Source organism: Camarhynchus parvulus, chromosome 15, assembly GCF_901933205.1.
Source record: "Camarhynchus parvulus chromosome 15, STF_HiC, whole genome shotgun sequence".
NCBI classification, from domain to species: Eukaryota; Metazoa; Chordata; class Aves; order Passeriformes; family Thraupidae; genus Camarhynchus; species Camarhynchus parvulus.
Window position 1 is genome coordinate 10,255,715 of NC_044585.1, and position 13,924 is coordinate 10,269,638.

The 13,924-nt window shown below is 52.0% G+C and overlaps 1 protein-coding gene across 2 annotated transcripts in view; it reads right to left on the reverse strand.

Annotated features, from left to right (window-relative positions):
* Positions 1-2,470: 2,470 nt before the first annotated feature.
* RPH3A (rabphilin 3A) overlaps positions 2,471-13,924 on the reverse strand; it is a 29,522-nt gene continuing 18,068 nt past the window's right edge. For both annotated transcript variants that reach the window (XM_030958818.1, XM_030958816.1), the window contains 13 exons: positions 12,405-12,536; positions 12,201-12,299; positions 12,010-12,069; positions 11,734-11,940; positions 11,042-11,121; positions 10,418-10,492; positions 8,445-8,554; positions 7,775-7,901; positions 7,281-7,337; positions 6,074-6,225; positions 4,974-5,055; positions 4,418-4,514; positions 2,471-3,559 (listed from right to left, as the gene is read on the reverse strand). In XM_030958818.1, the coding sequence (XP_030814678.1) occupies positions 3,429-3,559; positions 4,418-4,514; positions 4,974-5,055; positions 6,074-6,225; positions 7,281-7,337; positions 7,775-7,901; positions 8,445-8,554; positions 10,418-10,492; positions 11,042-11,121; positions 11,734-11,940; positions 12,010-12,069; positions 12,201-12,299; positions 12,405-12,536 (1,409 nt within the window). In that variant the 3' untranslated portion in view covers positions 2,471-3,428. The remainder of the gene's footprint in view (positions 3,560-4,417; positions 4,515-4,973; positions 5,056-6,073; positions 6,226-7,280; positions 7,338-7,774; positions 7,902-8,444; positions 8,555-10,417; positions 10,493-11,041; positions 11,122-11,733; positions 11,941-12,009; positions 12,070-12,200; positions 12,300-12,404; positions 12,537-13,924) is intronic.

The window sequence follows — 13,924 nt, forward strand, 5'->3', positions numbered from 1 at the left end:
TTATGTTATGTTATGTTATGTTATATTATATTATATTATATTATATTATATTATATTATATTATATTATATTATATTATATTATATTATATTATATTATATTATATTATATTATATTATATTATATTATATTATATTATATTATATTATATTATATTATAATGATATACTAAAACTATACTAAAGAAAGAGAAAGGATTTCATCAGAAGGCTAGCAAGGAAAAGAATAAAATGATAATAAAATCTTGTGACTGACCAGAGTACTGAGACAGCTGGACTGTGATTGGCCATTAATTAAAAACAACCACATGAGACCAATCACAGATGGACCTGTTGCATTCCACAGCAGCAGATAATCATTGTTTACATTTGGTTTCTGAGGCCTCTCAGCTTCTCAGGAGAAAAAATCCTAAGGAAAGGATTTTTTATAAAATATGTCTGTGACACCCACCAGCCATGCCCTGGGAACTGAGCCTAAAAACGCCCCAATAAAAGGAAATAAAAGGAAAGAAATAAAAGGAAATCCTTTCTTGATTGGAGCTGCCACCCCCCAAGGGAGGAGCTCCTGCTCTCCAAACTGGGGGTGAGGGAGCGAACTGGGAAGGAAAAAATTCTCCCACCACCATTCCTGCTTTTCCTCAGGGTTTTCACTCCCAGGCACCAAGCGAGGGCAGCCCATGGTTGATTTGAACCTGCACGATTTTACCCAGGATATTCCCAAACCCAGGAATTCCTGGGGGAGCCAGGATCTCCCTCCCAGCCACCCCAAACTTCTCAACATCTCCAACCCAACCCAATTCCAGCAGCCCCAACCCACCAGGAATTCCCAGAACCGGGCCTTTTGTCCACCCCACGAGGTTCCTGTTCCCACAGGGAATGAAAGAAACCAAAAATCTGTAATTTTTTTGTTCTTTTCCAATAGTCTCACTTTATTAGATACCACATCAAGAGAGGATGTTGTGCTGCATGCAGCGGAAGACTGGAGGATTTCTAATTCCTGTGTAAGGTTTTCTTTTTCTCTTTAACAGTTGTAAACTGATATTTGGCTGTAAAATCACTGCATGCGAGTCTGAATGCAAACAGCAGTAGAAGAGGCTTTTCATTTTCTTTTTTTTTTTTTGCTTTTTTTGTTTGTTTGTTTGTTTGTTTTTCACCATTCCCAATCCATAGGTGCATGCTTTATTTACAACAAAAAGAAGTCATTCAGGGCAGGAATTACCATCAGAAAAAATGAGAAGGGGCGAGGGGCAGAGACCAGGGCTGTGGTTTTGCACATTACTGAGGAGATTGGCAAGTTGCACTTGATTTTTGGAGGTGCAAAGAGATGATCTGAGTATCCTTTTCCCAAAGAAAGCAGGCTGAACAGGGGCTGGGAATACAGGATGGGAAAAGAGTAACCTTAAGTGAGTTGTTCTGCACATACAAAGGAGGCTGGGCTGCTGCAGGACTGGGGGAAATTAAGGAATTGCTTAAATAATGATTTTTAAAGGTTTTTTTTCACCCTCAGGCACACATTTCCTCAGCACAGCTCCGTGCCCATGTGCTGCTCTGGGTATAAACAGGAATTTTTTGGGCCAGGTCCATCTCTCTGGTAAGGGTGGTGGCAGCTTGGAGTCATCAAGGTTGAAAAGGGGAGAGTCCAACCATTGATCCTGGATCCCACCAACCCACAGCTTACCTGGACCTGGAGCAGGAAGGCTTCACCATGGGGTGCAGAGGGAAACAGTCCAAGAAAATGGAATTGTTTCAGTCTGGTCCTGGCCAGGGTGGCTCAGGGATGTCACCCTGACTGGCACGAAAATTCCATGAAAAAGGGGAAAATTTCCAGGTGCCCTTTTCCATTTCACCCCAAGCCACAAGCATCATCACATCACCTGGGGTGATGGAAGAGGATTCCCAGCTCTGGCTGGACCCTCTGGGGTGGTTGGTTTGGCTTTTCCCACCTGGAGATCCAAGGAGCGGGGAGCCTGTGCCAGGCTGGGCCAGCTCAGCACAGAGGGGTTTGTGTCACCCAGGGCTGGGGACACTCAGGGCACATCAGCAAGTTCTGCTGGGGCTGGGGGGGAGATAAAGAAAATACCAGGAAAACAGAACTCATCCAACTCAAAGAGAGGGCAGCAGCAGCAGAGGGTGCAGGGGGCTCAGGGGCAGGTTTCACACACCATGCTCAGTGTGACAAAAAATTCCACATATTCCATAGTGCTTAGTGTGCTCCTATCCACAGGGCCTGGGGTTTTCCAGAGCCAGGGAATGGTTCCAGAGCCAGGGAATGGTTCCAGAGCCCAGCAGCAGCAGCAGCTGCAGGGAGTCTGTGCTCTCCTGCTGTCCAGACCAAATCCAACAGCTCCAGGCCATCCTTAAAGTGCAGGCTGAGGGTTCTTGTGCAGAAAACTGGGAAAAAATGAAAGAAAACCTAACCAAAACAACCCAAGTTTGGAAGATCTCAGATTGTTCCAGCTAATTCCAGGAGTTGTGGTGGTTTAAAGCAATAATCCTTGCGCATATCAGGGGGCTGGGGGGAAGCAGCAGCTCCCTCAGCTTCCCTCCTGAGGAACAGTAAATCCTTGAAGCAGGAGGGGTCTGAGGGGACTTAGGACCCCTTCAGGGCTCGGCCAGTCACTACTACACAGCTCAGAGGTGAGGAGGAGGTAGTCACAACCCTAAAACACAGCTGGGCTCCTAGAGCAGCGGAACCCTGAATTCCTCGGGCGAAGGAACCACCCGCGGCGGCTGGAAAGGACAAAAACCAACCCAAACCTGCTCCCCTGCGAGCACAGAGCTCCCTAAACCCTCCTTGTCGCTGTTATGGTGTTGGTGGTGGATCTTCTCAGCAAAGGATGTGCCACAACATTGCTCAGGTGGGCCAGAGCAGAGGTGAAGCTCAAGCAGGACTCGCAGGATGACGCCGGCGACACCGGATTTTTGGCCTAACCACGACGACACGGACACCAGGCGAACGGTGACACCCACACCAAAGCCAAGGAGCTTTTTCCTTATTGCAACTGAGGTATTGAGATCACACAAGCGAGGACAGGCTAATGCTCCCAAGCCCAGCACTCCCATCTCCCCCGTGGGGAGACGCGAGGAGCGGAGGCTGGAGGGACACAGAGCGTCAGAAACGCGACGGGAACGGAGAGAGAGAGAGAGGGGGGAACAGTCGGGGGGAGAACTATTGCTTGCCAAAATTACACACCAGGGGAACTCAACAGCCTCCCTCCCCCAGCTGAAAATAAATAAAGGACAATAGAAAAGATCTGGGGAGTTTCTAGCAGAGGGGAGGGTGGAGGGGGCTTGGAGGAGGAGGACCCTGGGATCAGAGGCTGTAGCAAGGCGTGGCTGCGCTGGAAGACGGGACACCAGGGACACCAGGGACATCAGGGACCTACAGGGGCGTGGCAGAGGGCAGGGAGGGCTGGGCAGAGGCTCCCTTTAATCACTGGCCACGTGGTTCTCGTTCTGCAGGGTGTGCCAGCGCTCGATCTTCTTGTCCTTGTTCTTCAAACACTCGTACCAGTGTTTCAAGCGCTCGCCCTTGGCCGTGATTCCCAGCTGGCAACCGCCTGGGGAGAGGGGAGAAGAGCAGACTTTGTACCCAGAGGTGGTGGCTGAGAGGCTTTAGAAACGAAATGTAAATAATAAATTATCTGCTGTTGTGGAGTGCAACAGGTGCATTTTTGGTTGGTCTTATATGGTTGTTTTTAATTAATGGCCAATCACAGTCCAGCTGTCTTGGACTCTCTGGTCAGTCACAAGATTTTATTATCATTCTTTTCTATTGCTTGCTAGCCTTCTGATGAAATCCTTTCTTCTAATCTTTTAGTATCGTTGTCTCAGGCTCTCTGGTTAGTTACAAGATTTTATTATTATTTTTTCTTTTCTTTTCTAGCCTTCTGATGAAATCTTTCTTCCTATTCTTTTAGTATAGTTTTAGTATATCATTTTATTTTAATATAATATATATCATAAAATAATAAATCAGCCCTCTGAAACATGGAGTCAAGATTCTCATCTCTTCCCATGTCAAGAATTTGCCTTGCAAATTCAACATTTAGTGAACCCTGAGTGAAGAACACTGCCACATTTGGTGACCTCGAGTAAGTTGCATTGATTATCTCTTTGCGGAGTCATAAGCACAGTGGTGCTGATGTCCAGGAAATCCTGCCATGGGCACACATCTCACACCCCACAATGCTTTTTCCACCTCCTGGACGAAAAATCTCATGGAATTTCCTGGAGATGCTTTTCCTGCCCAAAAGGCATCCCAGGATGCTGGAGCTGGGGCAGTGTGGGGGGTGCACCCACCAGATTCCATCATCCCACCTGGGCAGGTGACCCAGGGCCCCCTGACATCCAGCAAACCCCATTCCAGGCACCAAACCCCTGCCCCAGAGGGCAGAGCCTCCCAGCTCGCGGCTCACCAATGTAGTCGTTGGATTTCCCGATGTCGTAATCCCAGACGGAAATGTCCAGGGATTTCTTGGCCAGGTCGCTGTGTTTGATGTCATAGAAGAACTCCTGCAGAAAGGGAAACACACCCTAAAAGCTGCAGTTAAAGGGTTGGGCCTGATCTCTGCTCAGCCTGGATTCAAAATCCAAGGAGAGGATGGTTAAAATGTAATTAATGAAGGTAAAAACTCTCTCTCCCTGTGGCACCTCTTTTCCAGGAGCTGAGCTCACCCCTAGCACCTACGTGAGCCCTTTCCTGGCGCCCCATCCAAGCAGCACCAGTGGAGAATTTCCACTTTCCACCCCCAGGAATGCTGATCCCACCCACATGCCCAGCTGGGATGCAGGGAGCTTTCAGGGTGTGTGGTGCTGCCATGGCAAAGTCATTCCCAAAAATATTCTTGGGCACAGGAGTGGGAAAGGAGCTTGAGCAAAAAGCCAAGCCTTGGGGAGTTCGTCTTCCACCTCCTCCACTCAATACAGCACTCAGTGAATTGAATTAATAATATAAAGAATATCCATCCGTACCTCGTTAAATTCAGGATTCAACGTTTTCTTCTTAATCTGTGTCTTGTGCTTGGCCTTTTTCCCCATGTCAGGTTTCAGCCAACTGGGGGCAACAGAAAATAGCTCAAAATTCAAGTGTAAGAACAGTGGGAGTTCATAAGCTTAAAAAGTGAGCTTCTGGGCTGGAAGAGATTTATTTAGAGCCAGTCTCCCTTCCCACCTTCCAGAGGATGTGGGAAAAGTGTGGGGCTGGGGCTGTGCAGCCTGGCTGCAGATCCAGAACTCGATTTAGAGCTGAGATTAATTAGATCACTGATTTAAAAATGTAAAGCCACCATCTTCTGTTTGTGGGAATGGAGAATACAACAAATAAAGAGAGACTGGGAAGGGAAACTGCTCAGCTCCACTGAGCTACAAAGAGATGAGCAGAATATGTTCAACATGAGAGTCACTGAATGAGTTTTAGGGAGAACAGAGGTTTTTCCTGAAGGCAAAGGGAAAAACCAGGAATGGCTGCAGGGATTTCTCTGTGGTGCAGCTCACGAGGTTGGGATAAAAACCCCACAGGATTCCCAGGAGCCATGTGGGTTTATGGGGCAGCAAGCAGGGCACGGAGGGACACAGAGCCACCTCTGTCCTGCAGCCAGGGTGGGTCAGAGGTGGAGAGAACGACTCCCTTTCCTCCAGCTTCCACTGTCCCTGGACTCCCACCACACCCTTGGTGAGTCACGGGTGGGAATCCCACTCCTATGGATCCCAGGGAAGTTGGTAGTTGGTAATTGGAAGTTGGCACCAGCCCCAAACCCATCCCACATCCCCCATGTGCCCTCCGCTTGCAGACACAAGGTGATCAGTCAAAGCTTGGACTCCTGAAGTCTTTTCCAGCCTTAAACAATTCTGGGATTCTCCATGAGGTAATTCCACAGGGATTTGGGCATCGGGGAGTGACGGACCCAATGGCTGGGCCAACACCACCCACACTGGGGACGCCACTAGAGGTGAAGCTCAAGCAGGACCCGCAGGATGACACCGGTGACACCGGGTTTGCCCTGAATTTCCTTCATTTGCTCCAGAGGAAGGAGAGCAGGCGGCTCCAGCCTGGGCCACCGCCGGCCACTCACAGCTTGACGAAGGGATCCGAGTATCCGTTGGCGTCCATGGCCGCCAGGTGCACGCAGCGCACGATGCCCACGATGAGCCCGCCCTGCTGGGTGCTGTACATCAGGGACACCAGGATCTTCCCGCGCTCCTCCACGTCCCCTCCGCGATCAACCTGTGGGAGGAGCCGCCAGAGGCGCGTCACGGACGCGTTTTATGGAAAAATCCTTTCATCGGGATCTTTTTCTCCCAAGAGGCTGAGAGGCCTCAGAAACAAAATGTAAATAATAATTGTCTGCTGCTGTGGAAGGCAACAGGTGAATCTGTGATTGGTCTCATGTTGTTGTTTTTATTAATGGCCAATCACAGTCCAGCTGTCTCAGTACTCTGGTCAGTCACGAGATTTTATTATCATTCCTTTCTATTCCTTGCTAGCCTCCTGATGAAATCCTTTCTTCTATTCTTTTAGTATAGTTTTAGTATATAATTTTCTTTTAATATATATATATATATATCATAAAATAATAAATCAGCCTTCTGAAACATGGAGTCAAGATTCTCTTCCCTTGTTCTGGGACCCCTGCAAACACCGTCACAGAGGTCAAATGTGGTAAAAATGTTTCCTTCCTCATGCCTCTCCTCTGGCTCATCTGTTTGCCTTAATTTTTCCTTCTCCTAGCCAAGCTTCTGTCAGATCAGAGTGCAGTTTTCAGAGTCAAGTTTTCAGTCAGTTTTTTTTTTCTTTGTTTGTTTTAAATTAATTTTGTGTTCTATGAGACAGAGTAGACTGTGTTTTAATTCTAATTTATGTCACCTATATGTTTTAATTATAATTTATCTCAGACTGTGTTTTAATTATAATTTATGTCACCTATGTGTGTGTATATATGATTATTATTTCTTTTTATTGTGGGTTTTTATTGCTTATTTGATAATTCCATTCAGAATGATGGTGCAGCAAACAAAACATTAAGGTCAGAGCTGGTTTTGAACACTGTATTTTTCTAATTTTTCTCTTTCTCCCTTGGTCTCTTTCAGTTACTTCCCTCCAAAGCCACCTCTTGTGCCAAGGAACCTCTCTTGCATCAGGAGGGAAAACTCCGCGTGGAGGAGGAGGGATGGGATGGACACCAGGGAATGTGGGATCTCCAGGATGGGGGGACAATGGGGTTGTACACAAGGGATGGTGGAAAGGACGTGGATGGAGCTTGTCCTGCTCCAAGGACTCACCTCCTCCTCGTACAGAGCCATCCCACGGGATGCGCCGGTTGTTCCAGCCCGCTTCGTCTGGGATGGGAAAGGGACAAGGAGAATGCCATGAATGGCTGGGAGAGGAACCATCCCACAGCAAAAAAAAAACCCTGGGAATGCATGCAGCCCAGCTCCTACACTGCACTCCAAAGTGGGAGGGCCTCAGGAATCTCCATCTGCTCCATCAGCCCCCATCCCAGTGGATTAAATGGGGACAGAGCAACCTGTCCCCTCCTCCATGGTGACATCCATCCCCAGGGGCTGGCAAAGCCAACAGGAGCAGGCCCTGGAGTCACTTCCCATGGATTCCCACCAGGCTCTTATCTCCTGGCCTTGGGATGTCACACCAGCCCAGGCACAGTTGGGAATGCAACTCCAGAAGGTGCCAGGGAAGTCAGGCACCTCCAGCCCATGCCTGCATCCCTCAGGTGCCATCTCCAAAGGGAACAGAAGGAATTTTCACAGACACTCACTGGTATTACTCTCTCCAGGCAGATGTTGAAGTTCTTTTTCTGGTTGGCTTTGAGTTTTTTCAAGGCAACTCTGGTTTCTCCAATAAACTCGTTGTGGCCAAATTTGTCCTCATCACACACTGAGATCCTGGAGGGAAGAGGGAAAAGGGAACATCAGCCAGGCTGGAGCAGTGCCTGACTCCAGAGCCAAACCCATCCCTGCAGGGGCACTGCTGGGGGAAGGGAAAAGCAAAACAGAACCCCCAAACCCACACTTGATGTGGATTTCCTCTGACCAAAAGCCATTCACCCCAAAATTTCTATCTTGAAAAAAAAAAGTCAACACTTTAAAATATTTGCTTTGTGTTGGACAAGAAATCAAGAGCCATAAATTTTAAGAGGAGTTTATATGGACTTTTTTTTTCTGGGCTATTGTCAAATCAGCAGAGACGCACATCTCTATGATGATAAAAATCATAGCATAATCAATAATTCACTATTAAATGGCAAGGTCAAAATGCCTGTTCTCCTCTCTTCAAAGAACCATCCAGACGACCAAACTCATGTTGATTTTAACCCAAATCTGCATTTCTCACCGCCCTAACCCCCCCTGCACTCCTGGGGGTTGTGCTGTGAGTGAGGACACCCCGAGCCCCACCCCGTGGCACCCCTGGGCTCCTGCTGGCCTTGCCTGAGGGTTTTCCTCTGCATGTCCTCGTCGGTGATGCCGTGGTACACCAGGGTCTCGTTCCACACCGGGTTCCGAGTGTTGCGCAGCGTCTTCGTCCTCAGCTTGTTCGACTGTGGGGTCACACAAACACAGGGGAATCACACCCCAGTGCTGCAGTGTAGGTTCAGGGTTTACCCCAGACCCCCGGGTTTCTCCCCTGAAGATTCCCTGCCAGGTGTGTCCCTCACCTCTCCTTTCCCCTCCCAGCAATGTCTGTCAATCTGGAATTCCAGAAGGGCATCGAGTGATTGGCAGATCCAAAGGATGCCCTCTACCCCCGGGGCGCATTGGGCCATCCACCTTTGTCCCTTTGTCCCTCCCCTCCTGTCCCTGCTTGGTGGCTCCCTGTCCCTTCCCTGCCCCTCTCCCCGGGGTTCAAAGGAGCAGCAGCCACGGGCTCAGGGAGTTCTGTTGGAGCTGGTGCTGCATTCAGAGGCCTGTGGGCCAGAATAAAGCTCTGGATCCAAACCCTCCATCAGAACCGACTCCTTTCCTTCACCATCGCCTTAAAGCTTCTCCACAGAGGGAAACCTGAGGAGCAGCCCCTGGTATGGGGGGAAGCTCCATCCCAGCACCACCAGAGCTCCTGCAGGCCTGGACTTGTCCCCACGGGCCCAGCTGCAGCTCCCAGCCAGCCCAAAGTGTCTGTGGGGTGAAACACCACACACCCAGCGAGCCAAAAGTGTCTGTGGGGTGAAACACCACACACCCAGCCAGCCAAAAGTGTCTGTGGGGTGAAACACCACACACCCATAGAGCCCAAAGTGTCTGTGGGGTGAAACACCACACACCCATAGAGCCAAAGTGTCTGTGGGGTGAAACACCACACACCAGCCAGCCAAAGTGTCTGTGGGGTGAAACACCACACACCAGCCAGCCAAAAGTGTCTGTGGGGTGAAACACCGCAGTGCTGCTGTTTGGTTCAGCCACAGGGGCCAGACAAGCCAAGGCACGTCCCATCCACAATATTGGTAACACCAATACCCCAGGATTCCTCCCTGCCCAAATCCCAGCTCCTGGCAGGGGTGCCCCATCACAGCTGGCACAGGTGAGCTCTCAGGGAGGATCAAGGTGGAATTTTGCACAAGCAGCAGGGATTTGGTGACGTGTGGTGGTCGGGAGAGACTGAATTTTGTCACTCCCTGGGGTTTATTCCCTCAAGGAGAGGGGAAAAGGTGCCCAGGGCAGGATGTGGGGGCTCAGGTCACAGCTCTCGTGGTCTAAAGGAGGTGACAGTGGGGGATTGAGGAGCTGTCACTTGCTTGTGTGTCTTTCACAACTACAAATTCAAAATTAAAAACAAAAAAAAAATTAAAATAAATATCAGCAAATGAGAGCAACAGAAATCAAAGCAATTCCCAACATCACACCTGGATTTCCTCTGAACAATACCCCACGCATAAAGCAAAGCTGTAAAAATCAATCCAATTACTTTATCATCAGTTTTCCCCTGAGCAGAACTCTGCTGTACCCTTGAAGCAAAGAGCCAGCACTGCTGGTGGTCATTCCTTCCTCAAGATTTGCCCACCCAGATCAGCTCAGCTGGGCTGAGGAGGGACATTTCCAGGAATTTCCATGATGGAGCCAGAGTTTCCCCCACAGTTCTCTCCCCACAGCTCCAACCAGAACGTGCTGGAGCTTCCAAGCAAATGGATAATTCCAACCCTGGGCATAATTAGATTTTTGGGCAGATGTTTTGTGATGCATTAACAGCAATGCCTCCTCTGGAGCTTCCCTCCATCCCTGAGCAGATTCCTGCCTGCAGGATGAGCTGTTCCTTGGGTCTGGGAGAGCATCTGGGAGCACCCTCCCTGTTCAGAGACACCCCCAGGGAAAACAGCAGCGAGCACAGAAATCAACAGGGGAAATCTGATCTGAGGGGGATTTGAGAAACCTCTGCTCCACCCCCAGCACCAAACCTGGCAAAGCCTCACCTTGCTGGCCCCGGGCAGGAGGTGCAGCTTCACGTAGGGATCAGCCAGGCCATTGGAATCCATTGGTTTTAAGCCCTAAAAAAGGATGAAGGAAATATAGGGTGTGAATCCTCCTTCAGCAAAGAGAAAAACCTGCCCATGAAAAACACAAAGAGAAAATGTGTTCAGCCACCCAAGAGCCTCTGCCCTGAGCAGCTGTGGGTGCCAGGATGGGCTGAACCAACCCATCCCAGGAAAAATCAGCATTGTAGAATCACAGCGTGGGTTGGGTTGGAAGAGACCTCAAATATCACCAAGTTCCACCCCCTGCCATGAGCAGGGACAACTTCCACTACCCCAGGCTGCTCCAAACCCTGTCCAACGTGGCCTTGGACACTTCCAGGGATGAGGCAGCCACAGTTCCTTGGGAGGACTGTTCCAGGGCATCACCACTCCCACGGATCTCTTGGACCCACACGAGGAAAAGCTGCCCAACCCTCCCCAGCCAGGAGCAGCTGTGCCTGGAGCCTCCCAAGGGAACAGCCTCTGCCAGCAGCCACATGGCTTCCTTCCCATTGTACCAGAAGAACTGGGAGCCAGATGGATTTAAATCAGGAAAAAGCAGGGGGAAAGAGGAGCTCTTGCCTTGGCCTTGATGAGGGTGCAGTGCAGGGAGCTGTTGTCCTGGTCGTAGAGCAGGCTGAACTCCAGAGCTCCCAGCGTGGCTGGCAGTGAGGGAGGAGGAGGAAACAACCTCGTTAAAACCCCAGCCAATAACTGCATTTAATCATCCCCAATTAGTAATAATTAGAAAGATTTGCAGGTCAAATGTAAAAGCTGTTTAATGCAGTGACACTGTGCTGGCAGCGGCCAAATCGCCGCAAATCCAGGCAGATTCGGGAGCTCTGCAGGGCAGGGGCTGCCCAGGGAGAGCAGCCTGGGGCTCCAGAGATGACTCCAGGCAAAGGAGGAGTAACCCAACCAACCCTTCCCACAGCAATTCCACCCTGGACCATGCTGAGGAGATGCTCCAGCTCGGGACAGCACCTGGCTCCTCTCTTGTTCTCCAGAAACAGGCTCAGGCTTGTGCTCCTTCATCCCAGGGATGAAGAGCAGGCACAGAGCTGCTCCAATCCAAGCACCTGATCCCGACCCCAGCAGCTCTTCCCACCCAGGATGTTCTACCACAGATCCTCCCCCTCAAACCCCCCACCCCAGCTCCGAGCCTGGCAGGGAAGCATCATTCCCCAAGGACTTTCCCTGCTGGACACCCACCCAGCAACCTCCTCCAAATCCCACCTTTCCCAAAGAAACTCCCTCCCTTCCCGGGTACGTACTGCCTTCATCCGAGTCGTAGCTGTTGGCATCCTCCTCCTCCTCCTCTCGCGGCTGCTGCTGCTGCCTCTGCGGGGCGGCGGCTGCGGGCGGGGGCTGGCTGGCTGCAGGGGGCTGCCAGCCCGGCCTGTCCTCCCTGCCGGGGGGCGCAGCCAAGCCCCCTCCCCGCTCCTCCCTGGCAGCTCCACGGGCCGGCTCCGGGGGGCTCGCTGCGGGAGGGACCCCGTTAGCGCCGGGCCCGCGGTGCCCGCAGCCCCCCGCAGCCAGCCCGGCGTTACCTTGTCTGTCTGGGAAGCGGGCGGGACCCCCGGGACCTGGTCTTGCTGCTGCTGCTGCTGCTGGGGACAGAGGCGGCATCAGCGCTTGGGACATCCCCTGGTGGCCTCTCCCACTGCGCTGAGCCCGTGGGGTGTCCCCAGGGACAGAACCCTTGGCCCATCCCATGCCATCCCATGCCATGCCATCCCACCTGCGGGTGGTGCCGCTGCCGGGACAGAGCCAGCGGCGGATGCAGCGGTGGCCGGCGGGGGTGGCCGCTGGCCTTGCACGGAGTTGGTTCGCTTCACACCTGCAAGGACAGGGGGACAATCAGCAGAGAGCACCCACAGACGGCTCCCGGCGTTGTGCCCCCCCGTCTGTCCGTCCGGGGATGCAGGAGCAGCTCCGCTCTCACCGGGGCTCCTGCTGACCCCGCTCTCATAGTCCCGGCTGTCGCTGTCCCCAGCGGTGTCCTCACTGCCACACGGACCCGGCCGGCCCTCGGCCGCTTTGCGGCTCCCCCGGGCGGCCGCTGTGCCCTCGGTGCCTGCAGGGAGAGGGAGAAAGGAGCAGTGAGGCTGGAAAAGCGAGCTGCCATCCCTGGCCTGGGTGCCAGCAGCGGGGGCACGATGGGTACGGCCACTGCAGCAGCACCTCCGGGCACTGCAGCAGGAGGGCTCTGCACCATCAAACCTGCACACAGGAAATCCCCAAGGACACGGAAAAACAAGGCCTGAGGTATCCATCACCATCCTCAGAACCCTGATAGCACCCAAAGACATGGCAAAACAAGGCCTGAGGTATCCATCACCTGATCCTCAGCACCCATTACAGCCCTGATAGCACCACAGCTCCACATTCCTGCGATTTGAGGGGGGGGATCATATTTTCCTTCAGCTGATCATCTCCCATTTATTAAGGAGACAGCCGTGGCAGCTGCCTCGGCCTCTCCCTTCCATCACCCAGCAGTCCCAGCGGATCAGTCCCAGCCCGGCACTCCGGGCTGATGGATGGCGACCCCGCGGACGTGACGGAAAAGGGCTCGGCGCTCACCTGGCTGCTGCTGGAGACGCCAGGGATAAATCTTTGCCGTGACATAAATGGGCTGTTTCTCCTTGGCTGGGCTCTCAGGGTCACCGGCCGCGAGGACAAAGCGGAACGCAACAGATTGCGGTGGGGAAAGGAGGAGGGAGAGAGGGAAAAACACCGGGAATGCTGAAGAGCCGGGAGAGGTGGGGAAATGAGAATCCAGGAGCGGGAGCCCCGTGGTGCAGAGAGAGCCGTGCAAGAAATAATTTTCCGAGGGAGCTGTAGGAAGATCATGGGCACAGCAGGAGCATGCTGAGCACCGGGAGGGATGAGCAGAGCTGGCAAAGCCTTCCCGACTCCAGGAGCCGTCGGGATTAATAAAAGCTGCCCTTGGGGCTAGGGGAGTGATTAAACTGCCTTAATTAAGTGCTTCCCCCAACTGCCGCTGCATGGGAAGAGGGAGATCGTCAGTTGGGGGCATTAGAACCTGGGCTAAAGGAAGGGTGGGATGGAGGGGACCATTCCAGGTGGGAACTGTCCCCTCAGCCCCTCTTTGCCTCTTCCAGGGAGCCAAGGAAGAGGAGGGTTTGCAGCCACTGCGCTGCTCCTAATTTAATGATTGCCCAAATGAGGAGCAGACGGTGTTGGAGGGGGATCAGGGATCCTCGTCCCCTTGGCATCCCATGTGGAAGTGTGAAAATGGGGGCTGTTACTCAAAATGAACTCCCAGAGAGAACTTCTCGCTCTCCACATCTCCCTGGCAGGAGCCACACGGGGGTCGGGCTCTTCTCCCAGGCAAGAAGCAATAGGACAAGAGGAAACGGCCTAAAGTTATGCCTGGGGAGGTTTAGGTTGGATATTGGGAAAAATTCCTTCACTGGGAGGATTGTCCAACCCTGCCCAGGA